We start from the raw sequence: 26503 nt of genomic DNA, 5'->3' as shown, positions 1-26503 counted from the left end.
ACCGGCTCAGTCGCTGCCTCCGGCCTCGCACCTGTTGTCTCAAACTCACACACACACGAAAATAAAAGTGTGAGCAGCGTGAACAGGCCCGACTCGACCAACCCCCCCCCCCCCCTCTGGACCAGGACATCTGATCCAGTGGTGGCCAACAGCTGCACTTAACACACACATTCTCCGATCGCCCTGCATGGAGGCAGAAGAATGTCTAACTTCAGTGGCTACACACGATGAAGCTCCAAAACAACACTGATGCTACGTTTACACCTTAAATGCAGAGTTTTAGTTTGAGAAAATTGTTGTTTGGACGGGCAAAAACTGAGAAGTTTGGAAACCTGAGGATTGTGGGTAGTCTGGTACTTCTCATTGAAGTTGAAATTGTAAGTTGATACCATGCAAACTTGTGGCATCTACCTCGGATGGTTAAAATATCGCTGATGATCAAAATCTCTCTTCAGAAAATGAATTGGATTTTGGAACTATGCTGTGGATCTCTATAATAATACTCAGTGTCAATGTGGCAGTGAAAGAAACAAAACCTGAACTCACACACGTTTCAGCTCCAGACTGAAGTCTTAGCCAGAGACGATTCTTTCATGCACATAAGTCAATTTGGGGGAAATATGTGCTGTGAATTTAATGAGAAACCAAAAAGAATTCCAGCAGTTGCTTCTTTTCTTCCCTCGCTGATTTATCTCGGCCACAAAACTGCAGTTAACACCCGGAGAAGTTGATGAGAAAAACAGTTTGAGTTTAGGTCTGCACCAAGAGTCAGTCAGTGTTTTAATGAGAGCGGCAGGAGTAACGGCCTCCACCCCCCCCTGAAAGACCGAGCTGGGCCACGTGTCTTCCTGCTGACTGAGCTCTTCTCCACAACGTAAACAATGTGTGTGTGAGGGGGGATGGCAGCGGCCCAGCACGGCCAGATTGAAAAACTCTGGAGTAATTTGGCCACTGATGAGAAAGTGATATCTATACAACTGAGTTGCTTCAGGGAATGTGTGTTGTTTTATGTTGGAACACTGTCGCAGGGCAGTGTCTTTGTGTGTGTGTGTGTGCGTGTGTATCTGTGTGAGGCACGCAGCTCCAGTCATCCGAGCAAGAACTTATTACTCCTTCCTGTTCTCCCTGAGCTGTGAGGAAGTCACTTACATTTAATCGGTTTTCATCAGTTTCTTTGGTACGGAACAGTTTTGGAGAGAAATGACTTTCAAGTGTTAAAACTGCAAATTTATCACGTTTTTCAAACGGGCAGAGAAGAAATTGTTTGCCTCTGCTTTTTGTCTTTTTTGTGAGAATTAGATGAGGCTCATTCTCATGTGTTAATTCTGAATGTGTAGCTGGAGGCAGCAGCTTCCCATTAAATCTATTTAAAGTTCCTGATGCTTCGGAGAGAACACACACACAATCACAGACATACACACACTTGGATAAGGAGACACCAGAGTCCAAACAATTCACATTTAATGCCCTGGGCTTTATTGTCTTATTTTAGTGAGAGTTCTGTCACATTTTTTTAGTCTTTTCAGCCTCCAGGTGGGACAAGTAAACCTCAAGGATATATCCTGCCATTGGACTGGGCATTCAGATTCTGACAAAGACGAGAAGCACTACTAAGTAATGCTGCCTTTGTGCCTAGCTCTTCACAGAAGAGAGAACATTAAATTCCCCAAAGGAAGGCACCCAATACTTGTGGTTTTTGGCCTTGCAGCCGTCTGGAGATTCTTTTTTCAAAGAAAAAAAAATTAAAATAGAAGAAAGAAAAAGGGGAAAGAGAGGAGAGAAAATTGTCGTTCTCTCACAGCCCCCCCGTCCCCCGTCATTAGCATTTTTTGTTTTTAAAAACTGGAATGATGAAACACGTACAGCGATCACTGCCCATTCACCTCCCTTATCACCTATGCATGAACAAGTAACAAATCAACAAATGAATGAAGTCTTTCAATAAACAAATAGCTTACAATCAAGTTTACCACAAGAACGAGAAAAAAAAACTTACAAAAATAACTCATTTTTTTGTTTTACAAAAACGTTTGTGGGATAAAACAAATAGAAAAAAGGGGGAGACTCTGCTTGCATGAAAAGGACGACCCCTTGAAAACAAAATACAAAAGCAGCATTAGGATATTTATCAAAAACCATGAACAAAAACATCACGACAAAAAAAATAGTGCTTTAATCAGAAGCAGCAAAGGCTTCTGGGAAGAGACTTCATCCCTGTTTTGTTACTTGTGGTTGGGACAATGCTGATGAAAACTCCCACAGTCACACCACCTCCTCTTCTTCCTCCTCCTCCTGGCTCTCCTGGTCTGTATGTATGTCACCATTGATTTTCACATGATTGACAGAGAGAAGCACAGGGACCCAAAGTAAACGTGTATGTGTGTGTTTGTGTGAAGGGGGAGGGACCTGCTTTGTGTTCACAATATACAAAAATACCCAGGAGTCCGTAGCTACCTAACATTTACTACAGCACATGAACCAACAAAGGTACAGTGTACAAATAAAAAAAACAAAAACAAACCAAAAAACAAAAAAACTGTAAACACAGCACAATAAATAGATAAAAACAGCAGGCTCCGCACCATGCACATGTGATAAAACTCCTCTCTATACAACTCCCACATCTCTCACACTCGCCACAAGATACTTGGCTCGTATTTTTTTTCCTTTAAGTTTGACTCCCAAGTGCAAAACATCACAAATGGACAGTTCTGTATTCAAGTAATATATATACAGGGGATATTACAAATATGTAGTTACTGTACAGATCATAATTTTTGCCATATTCATAATTTACAGATTTCAATCTTTTACTTTTAACAGTAACAAAAAAACAAAAAAAGTTTAAAAAGTATGAGAGATGAGATTGCAAGCGAGCGGCCGCAGTCGCCCGTCGTCCTGTCAGTCTGCATCAGAGTCCTGCCGTCCCTTTGCATTCCCGATGCTACGATGCACAGCACCTAAAGAGTGGACTCCTCACTGCACCGCTACTACGTCACCTCCATGGCCACTGTGTTGTCTGCTATACTGTTCAGTGCTGGCTTGTCTTCGTCATGATTATCCCTGCGGAGGACAGGAAAAGAAGGAGAGATCAACCACCCTGCTGCCAGTTGTTTCCTCCACTGTCACAGATCTGTTCTGTGTGAAGCTACTGAAGAGCTCTGATGTCTCTCGTGTGGATTCTCTGTCTCTGGCAGACGATGCGTTTCACACAAGATCTGCCGGCTCCAGCTGATTCTTAAAGCAGGGATTCTTTTATTAATGCAAAGGCTTTACTTCTGATTATGCTGACACATATTTATATACAAACGTATCTGATGCTGCTGCAGCAACAGAAATATACAAAATGTTCCTTTCTGGGTTTGCACATTATGTATAAACAACTTCATACATAATGTGCAAACTTGTTTGTTCTTTGTGTGTCTGAAACATCATCTGATCGCCGGAGGCGTTGAGGCTCTGCAGCTTTAGTTCTGGTGCAACACGATTTGCATTATTTCCTTGTGTTTCTTAACTTGATGCTAAGCTAATGGGTTTTTGACTGTAGCAATGAAAACTCCCCTTTAAATAACTAATGTGCTGCTGCAGTAGAGTCTCACCTTGAGCCCATGTCCATGGACGATGCTCCGGAGACTTTGGGCATCTGCAGGTTGGTGGCGGCGGACAGCTTTAAGGCAGAGGGCGGCACGTTGCCGAGGGTCCGGGGGATGTGGCGTCCGGCCAGGCTGGCGGCCGACGGCACGCTCACACAGATGTTGTTCCCGATGAGGACCTGAGTGGTGGCGGGGGTGGCGTTGGCAGCGCTGCACCCCAGGAGCCCGAGCGCCGCCGCTGCATGGGCGCTGGGGGTGGAGGTGAGGGAGGTGGGGACGGCGTTGGCTGGCGACGGCGTGGCCGAGTTAGCAGAGGGCTGGAGGAAAGTCTGGGCCGCGGAGGTGGCGCTGTGTGTCGACTGGTTGGTCTGGTGAAGGGCTGCAGTTGTGCTGGAGAGGTGCAAACCTTTGAAAACGCCTGTTTGAACAGAGAAAAGAGCTTTTGAGTGCAAATGGAAAAACAGACGGGACGCCACAGGAATCTGAATGAAGCACAGCCGAGTCTAATGCAATCTATCACAACATGCTGCAACAAACGCTGCCTCTGTGAAACCGATAATGATCCGTTTTTGTTGACGTTGCTTGAGTGATGATGAAACTCCGTGGTAATTTTCCGACCTGTTGTAATGGGCTGCATTATATTGTTAAGTGCCTTCAATGGTTTTCCCACCTTGGTTCAAACACAAGGGAAAAGACAAGTGATCCCGGGATAATAACGGCTTCCAACATATTTTACAATAACCACCTAAATAGAGTTTTCACCAATTATTCCCAATAAGTTTGTAATGGTTCCAAACCTTTAAGGTTTAAACCAATTGTTTTATTACATTTTCATATTAAAAGTCTCTGGAACAAGTTTAATGAAGTCTATAATAGAATAAGCGGCTCTCACCTGCGCCTGCCAGGACCCCGTTGACTCCACTCGCCAGCACCAGCTCCTCTTTGGACTTGAAGGCCAGCAGCTGGTCCGTGGTGATGAGGGCTGAAGCAGCGAACTGGGCGCTGGCCTGGTCCAACGTCTTGGACACAAGTGCCTGGATGGAAACCGGGGAGGGAGGAAAACATGTGGGTCTGTGCCAGAGACTTTGGCCGCTCTGTTTAAACTGTATCAAGCTGCTGAGCTCTGCACTTCTGCTGGCAAACAGGAACCACCAGTGGTATGAATACTGCTCGTGGGAACGAGGATGTCTCCTGTTTCCTTAAGGATGGGTGAACTGACCTTCAACTCTAAAATGATTTCCATATCTGGGAGAACTTTGGCTTGTGAGCCTCTATTCAGGACTCGGGAAACGACCCGGTCAATAAACACAGGTGCATACAGATCAGATGCTGACCCGTGTAAAGATATCGACACCTGGGAATCCTCACTGACCTGTGTCTTGGTGGCTGTTGCAGGGTTGTTGGCTTGTTGCTGCTTTTGACTCTGCTCCAGCTGCTGTTTCTGCATGAGGGCCAGCTGCTCCTGGTGCTGCTGGTACTGCTCAGCCGTGAACACTGTGGACAGGAAGGAGAAAACGCTCCAGTCTGAGGCAGGATTTGGGAAAGCTGTGCATGTTGTGGCTTTCAACTGAAACTTTAGTCCAGATTTCCGGACACATTTACAAACTTGACGGATCTGGTTGCATGCTTCTGAAGGCCAGTTCAAGAAGCTTTTATACATGAGCTTATAAAAAGTTGACTGAACTGATGAAAACTACATCATTATTCAGTGATGTGGAACAATGAGCATTTAGCCTTTAAAACACAGTAAAAATGATGATTCACATTCTCAAGCAACTTCATCCAACAGTATTTTTAAATGGAAATAGCAGACATTGGCACATACTGATTTACAGTCAGTCTGTATAAAAGCAAAGCTCCTCTGGGAGCTTTCAGAGAGCAGGAGCATTGTGGCATGACAACACACTGGTCTATTGGGTGTGGGAGTGTTGCTCCGAGGTTCAAGGCAAGAAAGTCTGGTTTAACGGTAAAAACAAAGTCAGTTAAAATGGTTTATACTCCTGAGAGCTGACTGTACCACTTTAATACATGGTATTCAACCTGCGGTGTACATACTAGAGCGGTCAAGAGACTTCTATTCATTGTGTGAGAAGAAGAATCAAGCCAGAACCAAACAGGGCTGCAAATATAGATTATTACTCCTCTATCTGCTACTTCAATTTGTCTATAAACAAACATACTAATAAATGCAGTTTCTGACAGTTCAAGACTTTACATCAATTTGTTTTATTTTACAAGCCAGAGGCTCAGTTTACTGTCACACGTGATAAAGGACACGGATCAAACACTCATGAGAAGCTGGAGCCAGAGAAGGTTTGGGATTTTTTGCTGAAAATCTATTTAGGTATCAAAGCAGACTGTTTTAAAATGTTCTATCAATAGACTCATCGACTTATTGTTGCAGAACTACAGACTGTAAGGTTGCACACGTCTTCATATGACAGCGGTAAAACTGAAAAGGCTCAGAATAAACAATAAGAAACAGGTAAAATATTTAAATCTGCACTGAAATTAAATTCAAGATTTCATTAAAAAGTCTCAAGAGCTCTGTGGTATTTAAATATCTGGTCAGATTAATGGTGAGGTTTATTCTTTATAAAAATACTGAGCTCCTGAATATGAGATGAATAGTTTTTTTTTCTAGAAAAGCACCCAAACAAAGCAACACTCACTTCATCACTCAACAAATCACGTTTCATAAATGTTTCTTCAATTTCAGATTTGAATGAATGAATGAACCCTCAGGGTGGAATGCCTTTATTCTTTTTTTTAATTAAAGCATTCATCACAAAGAATAAAACCTCATGCCTTTGCAAATCGTTTCTCGATTCCACCGAGATTTGTCAGTATCTACTGTCACACAGCGGTGACCACAAAGTAAAACAGTAGGTTTGAAGCAACACAAACATAAACAAATGTTTATTTAATTCAAATTACATTATCATAGAGTCAGACTCTTAAGATTAGTGTAAAATATCCAGAGTTGCGGCCTAATGCTGACATCCACACTTTGTTCATCCTTTGAGAGTCCACACTCTGGACGTTTGGAGAACAGATATATGATCAAACCTAAATACAGCATAATTTGCTTGGCATTTCACCAAATAGCTTATATTCAAATATCCCCCACCTTGTGCGCTCTGTAGCTCTTTCACACCTCTCTCACATCTCTCACATCTATTTATATAACAGCAGTTCTGATCGACTCCCCCAAGTCAAAGGAGCAGTAACTCATTTAACATGATGTGGAACGAGGGTCTGAAAGCAGAGAGTTCATGTGATTCCACAGCACCACGGAGCGGAGCAATCTACCTTTGAGCCACCTCATCAAAAAGTGTTGCCCAAGAGAAGCAGCAAGCCTCGAACCAAATGCAGCTACGCTTTAAAACCAAATCTTTCCGTTTTTCTCCTCATCACTCAAGATGCATGAAAATCAAAACAGCACTTCATATAACGTTATGCATGGAGAGGTTTTTCCATTACATTCCTCCGCGTGCACACCACAAAGGCCATTCTCCAATTAGCCGTTTTTTTGTAGGGTACATCCACACTATTACTGTTAGTTTAGAAACGCATAACTGTTGCTATGAGTACGACCCATGTCCACGCCCAACCAGAGTTTTCAATCATCTACAAATTCCAGGTCAGTGAAGGCAAAACGTTGTGAATACTTCAAGCCTTTCTCTCAGAGAAAAGTAATTAATTATCTTCTTTTTAATACTATTGTTGTTTCTTATTTGTAGTCTTTTCTACAAGTGCATAACCCGCTGCAAGGTACACAATCTACTTCCTGTTTACACCAGCATCCACACATCCCCAGATGCCAATTATTAATGATAAATTAAATTACCTATACCAAAACAATGGGCAGGAATGGGATCCGTACTGGCAGCAATAACGCATTAATACCGAGCAGCAGAAAATAGATGATACAGAATCTACCAGATCAGAATGTGAATTACTGTCCAGGATTGTGAATTAAAACATTAATAAAAACAACAAGACAACCTGAGAACAGGCTGAAACCAAAAAGTGACACTGAAGACTTCAGACAACACTCCCACAACAATAAAAAGGTCTCCAGTTCGTTGAAGATGGATGTTGACTTCAGATAACAGTTGCAAATGAACTGAAGGAAAATTGTTTTTCTGACTGATGTTCGGCCTTAATTCAGCTCCTTCTTTAATTACAGCAGCGAGCGCACAAAGGACAATTGGGCTTTTGTTGAATTTACTCCAAGAAATTACTGCCAGAATTGCTAACCTTGTAGAATGACATCTTAACTATATCAAATGAGCTCCTTGTGATTCAAAGAAATGCAATAAAGCGATAAAATGAACGGTTCTGGACCAATACAAATACTTGGCTGTGAAACTTTTACACGTACAAAACCAAAGACATAAGAAAAGACCAAGCTGCACAAAAGAGGAAACTACTGACTCACCATTGACTGGGGTGGGAGCAGAGCCGGTGCGGTTCTGGGAGCTGGATCCTCCAGACAAGGTCCTGGTTAGTCCTGACACTGTCCGGCTACAATCCCTAAATCCTCTGCGAGACAAGTCTCCTCCACCCAAGGGGTGATTGGATAGCGTCCGTGGTCTGAAGTGCCTCCAGCGGCTAGATTTAATGTTCAAAAGAATCTGGCTGAGGTCCATTGGTGTTGATGATGATGATAACGGAGACGTCCGGGGCGATGAAGAGGTGGGAAGGTGGGAGGAGCTGGCTGGGTCCGAGGTATTGGTTTCTGAGGTACTGGCGTTAGAGTTGCGGAGCGGAGAGCTTGGAAGTGGTGAGGTGAGTGGTTCTGGCTCCGGGTCAGAGTCCAGGCTCTGACAGATGTTGTCTAGATCTGTGTGCGCTCGGTCCAACAAAACCCTGAAACACAAACCAGAAATGAGCACAACACATACTCAACAGTGACCACAAGTCGTTTGAGGTTTGATGAAATGTAAAACACTGTGTAGCCTTCATCAGTGCATTACAACATCAACATCCTTCAGTTATGTCTGGACCATAGCACAAGTCTGGCTATTCCACGCATACCCGCTGTATAATTAAAACGCCCAGTGGGCCAGTACCAAATATAGCATGGTACGACAAACGCATGCAATTTTATCAAGAGCAGAGAACGTCTGTAATGGAACATGACTCTAAGTTCAGAGCCACACAGCAGCCACGTGCGGCTGTAATGTTTTTTAAAACCCAGAAAAGACTCTAGACTGTCCATTAGTAGGGGCAATCTATTTTATTTGGTTTAAGGTTGGTGCTAGCAGAAAGGCCACGTTATAACCAGAGCCTGATCAACTTATACTGATCTTTTATCATTGGGCAACTAAAAATCTGCCAATTATTATTTCCTTCATACAAGTTTGTTATATTTGGTTGTATTTGCATTTACTTTACATTTACGACTCCTCCAGTCACTGTGCTTTACTCACTAGTCTGTGTAATTACTGAGGAGAGAGCAGACAAAGCTGCGGGACACGCTGCTGTTTAAACTCAGTGGAGGCTAGGTTTTCTAAATTGTCTACAGGCCATTGTGGCAGGTGAATCCTGAACTGAAAGGGCCGTGTTCATCATTTTATCAGCCAGCTGGGTTATTTATCATCGAATGTGCCCGCCAAATGATCTCTGGTAAACTGCCAAAGAGCTGCTATGGTAAACAACCTCGGCAGCTACAGCCAACACTTGGCTGACTTTCCCCGGCTCAGTATTGATATTGGCAGCATTCCTACACATTTAATTTCTTACTTCTAGTTTTTCTCAGACCTCAATTTCTTCACTTAATTTATACACTTAGGTATAACACAGATATTTAATGTAAATTGCACATGAGCAGCTACTTGGTCTTTTACGTATCAAATGTCAGAAAATGTGAAATTGTTTTAAAAGCTTCACAAAACATGGTCACTGTTTATAATTTTGTTTGTTTAGGACCTGGAAACAATCCACTTCCATTTTGCCTGTGTACTCTCAGAAGGATCCAAGTTTCACTGGTCAAATCTTATCAAGTAAGAGGTAAACCATTCAGCTGGTCTGAACTCACCTGCCCCCTCTGCCCGAACGGCGCCGTGCTAAACCTATGCAGCGCCGCGGCGTGTTAAGCGACGTTAGACAGAAGCGGAAGCGTGGGTCACCGAGCCCGCCCTCTGACGGGCTTACCCAGGGCCAGTTGCCGGTCTTGACTGGACGAGACTGGAGGAAGATGGAGAGGAGAGGCAGAGAAAGAAAAAAAGAGGGAACAGACATCAGATATTAAAGTTAACTGAGCGGATAAAAAAATGAAAAAGAAAAAGGGGATCCTTTATTATTGGATTGTGTTGTCCAGCAGAGAGTGGAAGACTAACAGCCAGGGCAGCCAGACTGGTCAGCCTGCTGTTGGCACTATAAATAGAAGCATGGGAGTCACAGGAGGGCACTCACAGCGTAGTACTGACAGCCGGCCTTCCTCCTGAACGCGTAGCAGCCATCTGGGTCATTCTCCTCTTCTGCCTCCGAGGAACCTGAATGGATCTGCACAATAAAAACAACTCTAGTAAATCAAGAGAATAATGTTCTTTGAAACACTAGATATGATCAGAACAGCCAATATTGTCTGGGTGATAAACAGCTTCATTACTTTTGTTTTGAAACTATATAAATATTGTAATGAAACCACATCACAAGCATAGATGAATCATTCACAACCTGTCGGAAACAAAATCTTGTTACCTGTGAGAATGGTTCTTCGTCTGAGCTGGGGAAATCGTACTGATTGAGGTCCTTGGGATTGAACACAGAGGGCCCTGAATGTTGCGGTGTGGAAAGAGGAGGGATCTTGGGTTTCTTTTCATATTTCCTCTTGGTTCGTACGGCCTCTGTCTTCTCCGGCTGTGAGGATGGGAGGGAGACAGTGATGAAATGTTTGCGCTGCAGACTGCATAATTAAAAAGGCATTTCAAGTTACAACGACATTCTGTTGGTGGTAGTCCAGTGTTGGTGGTCTATGCACGGCTGCGGCGTGTGTAGAAACAACAGCGTGTAAAAGAGGCATTGATATGCAGATGGCAGCACGTGCCAGATGCCGCCGCCTAGCCAGATGGCTGCCCCCCCCCCACAATCCACCGTTGACCCTAACTTCCCCAGTGGGACGACCCCTCCCTGCCTGAACAGACTCCAACTCCACTAGGATTAGTCTGATTCTATTCAGCCTCTAGACGCAGGGGACAAAGCAAACAGGGAGCCAAGGGACTGCGTTGTCGAATCAATGTAAGAAATGAGGGCTAGAGTGATGAGGGGGGGCAGAGTTAAACTAAAAATGAGCGTCTGTAAACAAAAGGGAAAAGTCAACCAGCTGGTAGAGGGGAAAATGTAAAGAGGAAAGGGGGGGGGGGGGGGGGGAAATAGTTGCCTCCTGGCCGGGCAGGGGGAGGGTTGTTGGACATTGAAGCTAATGAAGTTATAATGAGAGGAGGTGACACAGAGTTCACTGTAGTGCTGTGTAATGAAGTAGGATAATATGGAGGCATGTGACAAATCAGCCGTACATTAAATGTGTTTGAATTTGATGGAGTCAGCACATTAACTGGGTACCCATCCCCCTAAATGACATAACCCTGATTAACAGACACGAACAACGTGGTAAACAAATGAACAACCAGCACATGGTAGAAGTTCTTCCTCTGATATGCAATCATAGGATATTTTAAAAACCATTAAGCATTGTTTTTCCTTACTTGAATAGATTAACTGTAACTCAACCACAAAATCAACCACTTTTTACAACAGTAAAACAGCCAAGATCCTATTGAGTCTGAGCTCAATGTGAGATACAGTACACTGCATTATATAGCTCATCATTTCAGCCAATGTCTGTATAGCAGTATGTGAATTGACTCAATAGAAGGACAAATGCAAAGTCAATAACATCATTCATACTTGTGCGGACATTCTGTTCCAACACCCACACTCCTGCAGAGCTCAGAGGCTGGATTCATTCTCCTTACTGTTCCTCGCAGTAGGACATTGAGTTGTGGACGAGGTGTGACCCTTACCTTCTTGTAGTCCTTCATGTCCAAGTGGTCCTGATGTCTGTACTGGTTACTGTTGGACAGGGGAATGATGGGGATGGTGTAGACAGGCTTCACGAGAGCCCGCTGCGCCAGAGCCTCTGCCATCACCTCACTGCCAAAGTCTGGCATGACATTCCTGACAGACAGAGAGAAGGAGGTGAGTATGTTAGTAGCTGCACAACAGTGAAAATATTCACTTCACAGTCGAGCCCGACTGATTGTATTTTTACCCTTTATTATATATCACTATATATAAAATGGACAAACAATGCCAATTCTTCTGCATTGTTTACTCTGTAATGTAATCATTTTCATATCTGAGCACATCGCCAAACAATAGCACAGACACTGACATTTGTGAAAGGCAATTTTTCAGATAACTGATAAATCCGTCAGGCTCTACTGTAAAGTCTGAAATATGGAGAGACCTGTTTATATTACATTGTAATTTAAACTTGAATATTCAGCTCTATGACTGCACAGCTGTGGCCAACAGAACCACAACTCCTACGCATCACACAAAAAACACACAATTGTGGGACGATGAGCCAATTGTGACCTGGGCCCCACTACACCCGCATGAGATCTTGTAGTGGTCTAGCGAAGCCATCTACCGAGAATAGAACGGTCCAATCTGCGAGTGAACACTGGCAGTGATGCACAGGCAGCAACCAGGCTGGGGATAACAAGAGGAAATTGAAATGTCACTACAAATCAAAAGCACTTCAAGGAGAAGGGTCCAATTTAAGCTCGCACTGACAGCTACTTTCAGAGGAAATTCATTCCGTTCGGATGTCATGTTTAGATGGATCGCTGAGGCTCCACGGAGGAGGAAAACAGGAACAATTCAAAGTGGAAGTCGATAGAGAAAAAAATAAATCCAATACACAAAATAAGACAAACATATAGTTCACTGTAGTGCCTAACAGACTGCGGGGGAAATAAAAAGACTATAACAGCAACCGGAGTCCATGAGCTAATTTGTTTCTGACACCACTGAGTAAATAGGGTGAGTTTTAAATTAATTATATATGCAAAACGGTGTAATAACTGTGGCCCCAATTAACACGAGCAGCGAAGCTTGACGTATCAGAAATTATGGTCGACTCTTTACACGATCAATCTTGAGGACACAAGCTTTGGGTTTCAAATTGATGAGTAAACAAAAATCTTATCAAACATGGAAGTTAACCACATAATCCCTCCAAAACACTGCGTGTGGCAAAGGCCTGACACCATGACCATCTCATTTTCAAGAGGACAAACATGATGAGCGGTTCAAACCTATCAAAAATGATTCCTTACACAACTTTGGAGGAAAAGAACAAGGGCACAGCTGCACAACAGAATATTACCCCAATAAAACTGTTCATGAACATCTTCCCATCAGATCATTTCAACACCAATTTCCTCGTATTCCAAATCCACATGTGAAAATAATAGCATCCAGTTGCCTCACATGGTAGTTGATGTAATGCAGACAACTTGAACAACTGCTGCCAAACTCTCTCCCGGCCAGTTTCACACGCTGCTCTTTTCTTACCTCTTCTCCACAATCTCCAGTGTGAGGTGCAGCAGTTCCCTCTTGCTCTTTTCTCGCCTCTTGATCATCTCCAGGATGGTGACAGCTCGGCTCAGGTCTCGGCGCAGCTTCAGCATCTTCTCGTACGATGCCTCGTCATTCTTTCGGTTCTAAAAATGCAACATATCCAATTACTAGTGCGCAGAGAATCCAACATATGCGTGCAACAAGTACAACAGCATTTGTCTTCTTCATTATCCGGGCTCAGGCTTGTACCTTTCTGGTCTGCATCTTCTCTGTGCGTCGGCGGAAGGCCACATAGGGGTCGCTGGTGCTAGAGCCATCCCTCTTCTCCTGTTTGACATTGGGGATAAGGGAGCCACCCTTGCAGACTTTCCTCTTGCGGCTCCAGTAGTCAAAAACCTCCTTGATCAGCTCGTCGTCCTCCTTCAGCAGTAGTTTGGCTTCCTGCAGGGTTACGAGCTGCGGAGCAATGCAGGAGTGACCGAGTTAGTGCAGGGTTACGTATCTCAGCAATCTAACAAGTATTCAGGTGCCTTGAGTATAATAAAAAAATAATAAAATAGAGAAGCCTGGTGTTTAAACAAGCTATTTAAATTTCTGAAAAAGAAAACAGAAGTTGTGCCCCAGGCATACCCCATAAACTTATACCTACTAAGGTTTACAGGTGCATAAATTTAAGAATCTTTATTAAAATTAAATATTACAAGAGATCCTGAAAAGCATTAGCTTCCAGTAACTATTAAAGAAACTAAGGTCTTAACTGATAACCTAAGAGAACCATGATTTATTCAGTACAGAGTCAAGCACAGTTTGAAACCTTGGGTTTGTTTACTCTGTCTAAAACAAAGCCAGTAATGTGTTTGTGCAACTACCATGCAAACTAGTGAACTTGCACACAGGCTGAAAAGTACCTGTTGTCCACTGCCTTTCTCTAGCCGGTCAATCATTTCTTCAAACTGCAGGGCGGTGATTTCCATCTTCTTCTTCAGCTTATTCACAAACGTCTCATCCTCTGAATCTAGGTCGTAGTCTGGCTGTTCTGTATCCAAACTGAAAGCTGCGAGAGGGAGAAGAGTTGGTCACAGGAGAGCCAGACACAGGAAAGGGACTGTCTCAACTAAACACAGCTCCATTTGTGTAAACACGACTACAAGAGGCACCACGCAGAATACTACCATCCCGAATGACTGAATAATCAAGAAATTTCACATTTGATTTTATCTTCCACAGGCAAAAATCACGTTTTGAATAAATTATGTGTGCCAACTGTTGAACCAAGATAAAAATCTCATAAATGCCATGTCATGATTTTATGATGCAGCCATTTGTATTTGGCAGCAGTACATTTCTGCACAAGGAAAATCTTTATATCAGACAAACACTGAATTGTCTATGTTGAATATTGATGGATTTTTATTGAGCAACGAAATTAAACCATTTAATCATGACTAACTGTGCTTGTGTTTGCTTCACCAACTCAATAAAGCAGTGCTGCAGGACCAACACGAGCAACCGGGCTGCAAACTTTACCAGCCACTCGCTCATAAATATTCCCTGTGACTTTATTTTTATTTTGCCCTACCAGTCCGGCCAGAATCTCCAGTAACGGACTGGAAATTCTCCAGACAATAACAGATTAGTCTAGTAAAACTGGGCAAGTGGCTGTCTGCTGTAATCCATCAGTTACTGTGATCCCTGGAAGAGCGAAAGAAGTAGGTTCACTGCACTGTCAGGGCACCACCATAATCAGCACATTAACCTGTCAAAACCTGAAGCATTCGGAAAGTATGCAGCGTCCCCCCTCACAGTCCCATATTTAAATTGTTGGGTAAGAGAAGAATAGAGCTGCAGGGTTCTGGTGAAAGATTCTGCTCCAGTGGTCTCTCAGGTTTCCCTGTTAATTCAAACAGCACATCTAACAGTGGCAGTCCAAACTGAGAAATACTTCTCTATAGGATTCTATGCATCACCCATGGAGACGGCTCAACTCTTTCATATCTCACATCTGCTGTCAGAGGAACTACAGCCAACAACCATCTTACTCACAGCTTTTCAAGACAGACAGTATTAAGCGACTTGACTTAATGAAACTCGTAGCCAGTTGTGCTCTCTTTAATTGAAGCATCAGCCGCAAACAGAACTGCTCTTTCAAACCGGAAACTCAGACACGCAAGTCTCTCAAACATCAGCCTAAACCCTCCGAACACATCTGGCGCATCCAAACAGCAACAACACCACGTGCTCGCCAACCACGCACACAGCTAAGAAGTTAATCCCTGTTGCGAGTGGCCTGCTACTCACGCTGTATGTGAATAAGCTGCTTTGGCATCTTGAACTCCCCGGGGTAGAGGGACTCGTAGTGCGTGATGTTGCACTCTGCCTCTGGGACCGGGATAACCATGTTGTCCCGCTTCTCGCCGTACACCTGCTGCGCCGAGATGGCCCGCTGGAGATGGTGCTCCTGGAAGACAGAGAGAAAACAGCCATTTAAAATATAAGATCTACAATTTGAGGAGGTCAGCAGACTTTCTTCAGAAAGTATTGTATTGATTTAGTTATTTACACCCAAGAGACATCTTGGCATCTGACGTCATTACATGGATATGCACAGATAATGATTACAGTCCAGAGTTCTCACTGGACTCACAGTATGATTTATTTGGACAATAAGCTGTTTGGTAGGAATAGCTGGAAAATGTTGTGAAATGTTAAATCGCAACAGATGGAAACGACAGCCCGTTTTGTGGTCTTTCTTTAGTATTAGTGCTGAACCATGTACAGGAAATTAATAGCACGCCCATTTAAATTAGTCCAACAAATTATGGCAAAAACAGAGTATTTCAAAACAGGATAGTGCTGCCAGTCCCATATCCTCCCAAACTTGTTTAGATGATTCTCTTCCACAGATAGTTTTTTATTTTTTCAACCTTATCTCTAATAATTTGCTGAACATGTCGAAGCAGGCAGAAAAGTAGTTTTGCAATAGGATGCTATGCAAATAGAAACATTTCACATTTCTCGCTGCTGTGTTGGAGAAAAAGTGTGTCATTGGAAGAAGGGATTTATATGATTCTGTGCCTGGAATAAGGGCATGAGACACACAGAGTATTGCTAAGCGTAGTGACAATCCACTGCGAGTGAGGTGAGCGTCACAGTCAGTGAGATTGTGCTTCAAAGCCAGAGCCTCCTGGCAAACATATCAGTTTAAACCCTGCACACAAAAGTACCATCGCAGCGGTGACTCACTGTTTCTCACTGTTTCTCATTTGCAGCATCTCTTGCTCGAGGAAGCAACAAAGTTAGCTGGAAAGACAATCTGTCCGACGAGTTTACAGAGAAAGCTGAGTAATAATCTGAGAGTTAAGATGAAGCACCTGCGACTTTCTCCAGCAACAAAACTTTGACTTTAACTAACTTGGCAGAACAAGCAAATGAGTCAGTTTGACTCTTGAACTCTGCAAGCACAAAATGTTCTCATTATATAATCTGCTGTTGTATAACATATCAACATTATTTTTATGCTGGGCGAAGGCCAAAAAATGTATTTTAACATTTTCTATGATGAAGTTTTCCTAGTGTTTATTCGTGACACATATTTTAACACATTGGAAAAAAGTCCAACATTTTGTGAGCACTCCATCCCACCTGGCGCATAACACAAGATGCACACAGCCAGAACCTCGGGATGAAGTCACCAGAACGATGCAGATTAAAAACTGATTGTAATCGAGTTAGAAGTTTGAAATAATCATGATATTGATTTAAAGCCGCCAGCCGTACTGATGCTATACGCCTGAAAACATAGTCCTGCCACCAAAGATCTTAAGTGTTGACCATTTTCCGTAGTTGATGCAACAGATGGTCAATCCAGTCAAACTGACTGAGGCCAATCTTTCTCTAAAAACGACTTTAACAGGACGCCTACTTGTTTTGCACATTACACACATTTCTCTAACCAAAACGAGTTTCTTGGGTAGATATTGAGACATGGGTCAATGTTCCATGACCTACTAAATGTGGCTGGCAAACAGAACGACAACGAAAGCAAAACTGTGTGTAGCTGACTTGCTACTGACCGAAAATGATTCAAATTTGGACACTTTGTCATTTGTGTGGGAGTTTTAAGTGGTTAGGGCCTTAAGTATAATCCAAAGCCGTGAGGAGCTCTGCGTGGAGTAACAGGAGAAGCGATTGAGAGCTGTGAGCTGGCATGAAAGGACACAGCATGTGTCCTAGGATAACCCATCTGCCCCTGGAAAGCCTTTCAACAAGCCCCTTGTACATTCTCTACAATCAATACACAAACAGAACCGCTTAATGTGTTAACTAGAAGATAGTAAATTTAACCTTGAGGATCCTGGGACTATGCCTGTCCAGGTGAACCTCTCACACAGATACAGCTGGAACCCTCAAAGGACAACTGGTATAAATAATGGAGGGATGGACCCTAGGACTGAAGAAAAGGTGTTCAAGTCTCCCACTGACGCCCAGCCTGGTTGCTGATGGCTTTTTTTTTGATTGTTCCAGCGTTTTCAGACCGCCTGGCCAAACTGAATTCTGCATCGCCTTTTACACACAGATACACAATCACCTTCAAATAGCCAACAGTTTCATGTAATCATACATTTAACTATCCCTTCGTTTGCATGGTGTGGTTCTCCAGTCCTGGACCATGCAACTTTAACTTGAAAATAGTGAGCTTTGAATGCAGTAAAGTTGCAGAAGCACACTTGAAATCTTTTGTCTTGAATCATGGCACGTACACTCTCCTGCTGACCTGCTCTCACTTAAAACTAACAATAAACACCAACACTATTTTCAAGTTGGTGACGCACATATTTAAACACGTGCACACCGTAGTTCATCTGCTACACACAGACGTACACGGTCAGTACGTCAGGGTTCAATTGACCTGACGATCTGGAATCATGATCCATCACCAACGATTAATAACTAAATACATGCGGTTATCAGTTTTAGAGAGAGACAGAGACAGGCAGACACACAGGCTGCAGACACAGGTTCTTTCCCGCAGATTATCAAACAACGCAGGGATTTTTTTAACTTCTTTGTTGCAGAAGAAGCGACGCCCCGTTTATCTAGGAACATAAATATGAATTCAGCAGGTTTGTAGCACCTTGATGCTGCCAAAGGGGTCAGGTGGAACAACCCTGATACAGTAAAGGCTAAAGATGCAGCAGACAAGTCTAAACTGAAAGAATGTCACATCAACGTGGAGAGCTCTGACCAGTTATTAATTGATAACGTATTTGGCAAAATAAAGCACATGTGTAATCACAGCAACAGTCTAAAATACTTTTAAAGCACGAATCATGAGGCTATAGAAGATGCACACCTCTAGTAGTCACAGTGATGTGTATCATGTACCGATGCATCTGTTATCATTTTGTAATTGAATCGTGGCCATCAGATCAAATTGTGATGTACCTAGAGATTCCCACCCCTTGTGTATTCCTGTTTACAAACATTCCCTCCATGACAGCAATTTGCCATGCTTGTGTGGCTAGAAGACAAACAAGGAAAAGGAGTCTCCCGCTGCATCAACTCTCTGCTGATATGACCCAATGTTTAACAAAGCAGTGCAAGATTTGTTCTAGTGTAATTTGTCAAACGCCTCCACCAAAAATGTGCCCTTTGAACCCTGATGTCTGACATGCTGACGAACCCTTAGTCTAGGGTGTAAGCGGCGCTGCATCAAGGGTGCGTGTAAGTAACCAATTAAGGCTGAGCCCGGGCCAGACCTGCCACTGCACACTTCTGCAGAGGATATCAGCTTGGCAGATTGCAGCCGGTATCCCTGAGCCGCCCTCTGACCTAGAGATATCCTGATCTTACGCAGCTGTGATCCTCACAACTACGGTTCACAGGCTGGGATTTCCTCTGCTGCGGAATTGAGGGATAAAGGGCTTTTGTGAATGGCACAAGGGAATGGATAAACTAGGTTATTCTAGGACGCATTATGTGAATCTCTTTTCAGTAAATTTTAAGTTTTAAGTTAAAAGAATCACCACTATACGTTTCCTCGTGGAAAAGCCTAATTATTTTCAGTCTGTTCATTCATATGACTCAGCTGTCTTTATTCTCCCCACATTAAAACACATGAAAAGAGGTAGCAGGCACACTTGCCTCATGCTATCTCTTCATGAATGCACAGTGGGGACAAATTCTCAAACCCTTTGATTACAGGGTAGCTTCCAACTACACATTCCACAACACAAAAGGAACACCCATCTTCCCTCCCTTCTACACAAAATGTTCTGGGACTGTGGAGACTTCACAGCAGCAGCGGTGCTCTGTCATGGCCACAGATGCCGATAGAGCGGAGACAAATGAAAATCTATTTTCACTGCACCACGCGCTCCTTCCATTAACTGTTCCCGAGGGAAAGAAATAGTTGATTCAAATAAAAGTCACCATGGAAACAAAGTGTGGCCTTCAGCCCGAGCCGACAGGAGGATAGGCCAGGGAGTGTTGAGATGGCGATCTGCTCTGTGAGTCAAGGCATACAGCCCGTTTTAAAATCCTGGAAGTGCCGCACGCATGCTATCAAACCAACAAGAAGCCCAAACAAGAAACAGCATGACGAGCTACCTCTGCATTCCAAAGAGAAGGCACAAGATTAACGTTAGTCCAACATCAATAATTCATCAGAGAATCAGTGTTACCCTTGATAAACTACCACAGAACACCAAAATGGCACTATACAAGCAGTAAAACAAGCAACCCTATTTGGGAGCTATGCAACTAATGTGGGTGTGTTAAATTAATTTGGCAAGTTCTCATTACTGTGAGCACCAAGGACGTTGTGTTTTCATTGTTAAGAATGTTAACTGGGAGCAAAGTACTCAAATTTCTCAAGAAATACAGATGCGCTCCCAGCACACCCTTCTAATTGACTTCTTTTCAATTAATGTAATAATCCTCTTCACAATTTCCGCACTGAAAATGATGATGCAAACAATGTACCGACTTGTGAGATGTTTAATTTCTTACATTCTTTCCTTTGCCTTTTCTCAAAAAGTTGTGATCCCTAACAATATTCACCTGCTCATCCGAGCCGGACTGAATCTCTGAATATATAACTGTAAATAAAATGGTTGCAGACTCCCTAATTATACGATGGGACACTATGTTCCTACTATTCACCACCATGGTGAGGATTCTACAAACCGCAGCAGGAAAAAAATGCCTGAAGACAGAACAAGTAATCGCGTAAGGTCTCGTTAAACAGACGCAGCAGGTGAATTGAAACTCTGCATGTAAACGTTGTGCAAACACAGATGATTAGTTAAGAAAGCACCATGTCTCCAGTTCCACTGCAACCAATGTTGACACAGACATTGATCAGTTAAATCTTTCAGTCAGGTAAGACAGCATGAAAGCCGATTCTTCACACCAGATGTTTTCAACCCTTTGCCAAACCCTGCAGCCAGCAGCAATGAAGGATTTAAAAAAGAAAAGAGCATCCTCATGCATGAATATTAATGAGATCAATACCAGCGCCGCACAAGGTGTGCTTAGTTGCTTCTTTGAATCAGCATAACACTTAAGCCAGCTTGTGGTCATTCAGTCGGACACAGCCCCGCTCCACTGTTGCTGGACAGGATGTAGGTCAGGGAGCTAAGCCATGCACAGCCTTGTAGTAAAACTGTCCTCTTTATCTCTTCTGTCACTCTGTTATGTAATGCCGCTGTGTGCATGTGTACAGTAGGTGGGGGGGCCTGGAGGGGAGGCGGCGCAGGATTTCTGCTGACTTTGCATGCCCCTGTCTGTGCTTCCCTTGTGTTTGTGTCTGCTGAGGCAACTTGGCTGCAAACATGGGGGGGGTACCTCATGGTGATGAGGTGCCGAGAGGAAATCAGTGAAGCGGGCCAGGACGAGTAATAAACACCAGATTATACACTCCCCCTCAATGCGCTGTCTACAAGCAGAAGCAATAACCACCAATCAACTGACAATGAAAATGTATGTCCCATTAATAATCGAGTACATAGCAAAGCAGCACGGCCACAAACCAAATGAGGAGCGTTACTTAAAAAACCTTTTCTACTTATGCTGGGAATTCACATGCATTACCAGAGCTTTATCCAACCTGACAAGCTGTGGTCTTATAGTAATGGGTTTATATAATCTTCCCACAGGCATGAGGCAAACAAAACATTTATGTAATGAATTATCTCCCTGCAAAGAAATAAACTACTCCAGATTAGTTTAAAAACTGGAATAGTAATAAAGCGCATCCAAAGTATTTGCAGCTCAATGCAGCTTTTAGCACCAAACTATACGTCCATAAGATCCAAGTAGTCTTGTAAGTGATTATAATGTACAAACTGCACCAATGTATTCACAAAACTCACAACTGTACACAAAACACAAGCTGACAGGCGCAGGCACCGATCTGCTGCAAGGTGCAACGTTTGGCATGAACCATTATTGCAATTAATGAATAACTAGAAACACTCAAACATAGCTGCAGCAATATCAAGATACCAAAAACTTGAATTGATCCGCCTTTAAAACAAACTTCGCATCCACAACTTATCAGACTTCCGCATTCCAGTCCTGTGCAAACATGCAGATATATGCTCTGGTTAAATAAAGGGCTGGTTCGCTACACGCTGCCCCGGCGCGCGGAGTGCAGCCGGCTCTCCGCACACATGGCGGAGCCGGAGCTGTCAACAAGCAGCACCCAGCTGTCAGAGCGGCGGCGGCGGCGGGCTCAGTGTCTCCCCCTGGCCTCCGCTCGGGGAAGCTCCGGCTGGGGCCGAGGCCTGCGCCCGCTCCGCCGCCGCCACAGAGAAAGTCAACAAAATGGTGGAGCGGAGAAAAGTCACGTGACTTCTTTGTGCCGTCGAGCGCACTTTTGAGGGAAACAAGTGAACACAACCGGGCTCGCGAGTAAAATATCGAATCGTCGTGTTCTTACGACGCCGCCCGCGGTGGAACGGGATCGGAACATCGCGTATACGTCGAGAGCCGTCGTGTGTAGGAAAGCGCAGCTATGGCCGCCATTTTGCACAAGCTTGCGCAGGCAGGCACAGCGGCGCCCGTCGACATGAAAACACGTCCGAAGAGATGCAGCAGCGGCCGGGCAGCAATTGTTAAAACATACCGATTCCTCCTCCTTCTCCATCCCGGTCGGCATCTGCGGCACCGCCCGGTTGATCGAGGCATATTCGTGCAGGTCCGGCAAATCCTCGCAGCGGAAGACGGGCAGAGGCTTGCTAGCATCCAGCGCCCGAGCCCGAAACGACAATTTACTCATTTTTATATGAAGAGATGCAGCACAAATCTACTCGATCCGCTCGGAATAACAGCAGCTCCGCCTCGAGCGCTCATGGAGGAATCTGTCGCGGTCTCTGGGAGTCAGCCGGTCGATCGAGGGCAGGCTCGGGTCCGTAGCAGCGCGATCAGAGCCGGGCAGGCCCGGGTCTCGGTCGCTCTCTGTCGGTCTCTCTTTCCCCTAGGCTCCGCTGTTCCTCCCCGGTTCAATACGCCATGGCCAACATGGCGGACATTACAAACTCATGCAGCTCTCTGCGAGCGGCCCAACCCCCTCGATCACAGCAACAGCCATTCCCACGCAGTTTCGCACGCGTGCGCGCTCGCGAGGCCCTTGGGGTAGGGGGTGAGAGAGGGAGGGAGGGAGAGAGCGGGTGAGGAGGAGAGGTGGTGCGAGGGGGGGGATGCTAATGAACTTCCCAGGCTCCGGATGTTCTCATCCTGTAATAACCCGGGAGGATGCTAACGTACCGGGTCAATATTTATTCTTTTACATTGGAATAATAATAAATGAATATAAAACAAAACCGGACTGCAACACCTCAGCGTTTAATCGTGTTTCCGGGTGAACCGCCCCCCAATTAAAGTCAGGATAAGTGTCGTCGTCCTAACTTTCCAAGGTCACAATAGGTCAAACTTGTACCCTGTGTTAAAATGAACAGGTAATTAAAATCATATGACACGTTCCTTCACTTAGATTCAGTGGTTTTGCAAATGTCGCCATCCTGTGGTGCAGAGAGCAACCGTCGTCCCGTGCTTCACTTCCATGTTCCAGTCAGACAGGTTCAGACAAGGCTGGAACAGCGTGTGAACATTCCCTCTGTAACCGTCCTTTGCCTTGATGTATGCAGAGGTGTTCCCTCACGTATAAAGCGAGACGAAATAATGTTGTGTAACAAATTTAAAGTGGTATGAGGTAATTTAGCTTATTTCATTTAACCTTAAGGCCTGCAAACTGATATGACACTTAGTTATTTATAATAAAACAGTAAAATTGGCAAGATTCCAAAAGGTAAACAAATACAACCAGAGAGAACATTCTGAAACTACCCCACACTTTGTAGTCATCAAGTCATAAACAAGAGCAAAGTCCGGGAGTAAGTGACTGATGCTCTTTTGTAATTCTGTGTCTGGCCATCAACAAAAGTTATGCTATGGATTATTTATAATTGACCATTAAAAAGACAAAATAGTTAACTCTTCACTTTCTTGTGATCAAGTGAACCGTCATCCCAGAGCTGCCTCGCCTTCTTGTTCGTGGACGTCATAAATCAGCACGGTCGTCTTCTGCAGTTGCCCAAGTGTAAATAATGAGAGATCCCTCCACACTGAAATGCTACATGCTATTATTCTAAATAGGTCAGCCTACAACTGCTGCACATGTTTACTTTTACTGTATATTTACATTTGATTTAAATGCAACAAATAAATAAAAATAGTTTTAATTTGGTTAGTGTATGCAGAAGCCTCGACATCCACACTGGCTCCCAGGCATTGAGCAGTGCACATATCATCTCATCAGGGTTCTTTTAATATTACAGCTCCATGCCTATAATGTAAAATAGAAAAACATAAATATAGAAAGTAAAAATCAATATGAAAACGATTTATATAATTTCACTATTGCTCCACTTGCTGCCTACAAGATGAGAGTAAGATAATTCAAAGTATTATGTCCAATATCAGTCTATTATCCCAGATTAGATAAAGTTGCATTGCAAGAGAACTCAAGTTCCAATGATTAGAAAGACAAAAAAAAAAGTTAGGATTCGCTTATCAAAAAAAAAATCTGCTGGTAAAAAGTTTGCAAGCTTCTACTCAGGCAGTAGGGCAGGTCATTCACTAATCAGAGGGTTGGTGGTTCCATCCCTGGCTCCTCCGGTATGTTTGCCAAAGTGTCGTGGGGTAGACAGTGAACCCACAAATAGCCCATATAAGCACTGCTGTATGAAAGTGTGAATGTGACCTGTATGGTGAAGTGCTTGAGTGCACAACACACCAACACCGAATAGTCTGAGTACCAGTTATCAGCATATACAAAGATAAAGATAAATATGTAAGGGTGGTTTTAGTGGTTTACCTCACTGTGCATCACAACCTCAACCTTTAGCTACCTGCTTTTTAACAAAGAAGCTGGTCTCAGACATGCACCGAACTCTGGATATTCTCCTGAAATTATCCCGAGGCATTGTATGCTAGAATGCAAATGTCAAGAGTCAGCTGGACCAGACATTGTTGGAAGTTTTTCTGCCAAACCCCTGTCAAAACTCCAGAGAATGTCTGAGCGAGCCCACAAAGACGTGTCCTACATGTAGAAGATGTCAGCTTGGATAACGAGATTCAAGAGCTTCTGCCGATACAGGCCAACCCTGATGTTGTAAACAGAAATGTGATATTTCCAGTGGAATATACATGTTGTGTCCTGTCTCCTGCATGTTTTCCAAGACTCCACCCGTCACCTGAATGTTTTGGACATCTTCCTGGTATTGTGAAAGTACCTGACTTAATACATTATTCACAAGTGAAAGTCCTGACCCAGTTGTCCGGACATTTTCAGGTGGTGACAAAGGGGAGCTCAACATATGTAAATACATATCGTAGTATTTTATCAGAGTGGAACAGGAAATTCAAATAACCTGCAGGGCCGGGAGACGGTTCCTGTCGGCATGGGTGACTGATCCAGGCGTCGCCGGCTGGCGCGATCATCATCATCCATTTGGGAGCAATAGGCTCACAGCTGAAGACCATAAATGGAGGCCTGTGAAACAGAGCAGTAACAGATACAGGCTAATATCAAAGAAATATTGTTAATCAGGTCAAAATACATTAAACGTTATAATACGAGAAACATCCAAGCATTTCTTGTAATATTTTCCTTTAGTTACAGTAGTAACAGGAATATAGAGCTAAAGATTTGACAATCTGCTCCAAAAATACACTCAGTCAAGATCACATTTCATTATTTAGCAAGTTAAATGTCAATTAGGATGAATTCACACGCCCGTCTCCACACTGGGTTTAATCATGTAGAACAAGTTTAGTTGCTACGAGTGCACATTAGTACAAACCCACATATGGAGGAGCAGAGAGGGGGTAAAAAAAAAAAGATCAAGACATGGCAGAAAAACCCAGCGGATCCCGGAATCATCTGGAGGTGGACGTCGAGCCTGCATCGCCACGGAGCCGATTACCGAGCAGCTTTCAGCGGGGTCGTAATTCCCGTGGAGCCCAGAGATCAGACACAGCTGTTTGCTCAGCAACACCGAGGCTAGCTGGGAGCTAACGCTAGCTTAGCCCACTTACCCTGACCCTGCGCCATTTACAGTGCGCGGACACACGCTGCCACACAGTTTAACTCAACACCAACTTGTGCGCAATCACACACGCGTGTCACTTTCGAGCCCCTGCACAGAAAACGCGGGGTGAGCGATGAATTAGCAGGTGCCGGAGTTTTTTTTAACTTACCTGCTGCTAGCGAAGCCACAGGGGAGGAGGAGGAGGATGGCAGCTCTTCCTCTGGTTGTCATGCTAGCCCGATGCTAACGCTCGTTAGCTCGCTTCAGGTCGCCTCAGAGGAGGAGGATGAACGTTTCCGCCTCGTGGTGTCACAGCGGATCGATGGAGCCGCTGAGAGCCGCCGGGGAGTGAAGCTGAGGAAGAGGAGGACGCGTCCTGACGATGAAGGTAAAACTTAGACACTTCGGTAAAAAACACACACACACACACACCAAACTGACCACAAGACACTCTGCAGGGCCATTCTGATTGGACGGCGAAAGCCACCAATCACCTGTGGAGAGCTCAGGGAGGCGATGAGCTCATTGGTCGCCCACCCAGGAATAATAATAATAATAATAATATTAGGAAGAAGTAGAACAACCTTAATAACAACAACAATCATAATAATGATGCTATTAATAATAAGTAAAATAATTATAATAACTACAATTAGAAGAATTATCATACGCATTAACAATGAGAAAAAACTAGGCTACAAATAATGTAAAAAA

The 26503-nt window shown here is 43.9% G+C and overlaps 1 protein-coding gene across 2 annotated transcripts; it reads right to left on the bottom strand.

Annotated features, from left to right (window-relative positions):
- Positions 1 to 1453: 1453 nt before the first annotated feature.
- On the bottom strand, positions 1454 to 25815 carry epc1a (enhancer of polycomb homolog 1 (Drosophila) a). 2 transcript variants are annotated; one of them, XM_062379317.1, is made up of 14 exons: positions 25130 to 25815; positions 15492 to 15651; positions 14102 to 14247; positions 13443 to 13649; positions 13188 to 13336; positions 11627 to 11780; positions 10305 to 10463; positions 10017 to 10106; positions 9640 to 9788; positions 8038 to 8468; positions 4966 to 5087; positions 4486 to 4627; positions 3600 to 4011; positions 1454 to 3063 (listed from the first exon to the last, which is right to left on the bottom strand). In XM_062379317.1, exons 2-14 carry the CDS (start codon positions 15589 to 15591, stop codon positions 2991 to 2993), a joined length of 2334 nt encoding a protein of 777 aa, XP_062235301.1. In that variant the 5' UTR covers positions 15592 to 15651; positions 25130 to 25815; the 3' UTR covers positions 1454 to 2990. The 2 variants fall into 2 exon arrangements, with proteins under 2 accessions (XP_062235301.1, XP_062235300.1); XM_062379316.1 differs by lacking the exon at positions 25130 to 25815 and adding an exon at positions 22324 to 22932.
- Between the last annotated feature and the right edge of the window lie 688 nt (positions 25816 to 26503).

The sequence above is a fragment of the Platichthys flesus genome, chromosome 21 (assembly GCF_949316205.1).
Source record: "Platichthys flesus chromosome 21, fPlaFle2.1, whole genome shotgun sequence".
Classification (NCBI taxonomy): domain Eukaryota; kingdom Metazoa; phylum Chordata; class Actinopteri; order Pleuronectiformes; family Pleuronectidae; genus Platichthys; species Platichthys flesus.
Note: the sequence above shows the minus strand (reverse complement) of the source record. Positions and strands in the feature narration are given on the sequence as shown.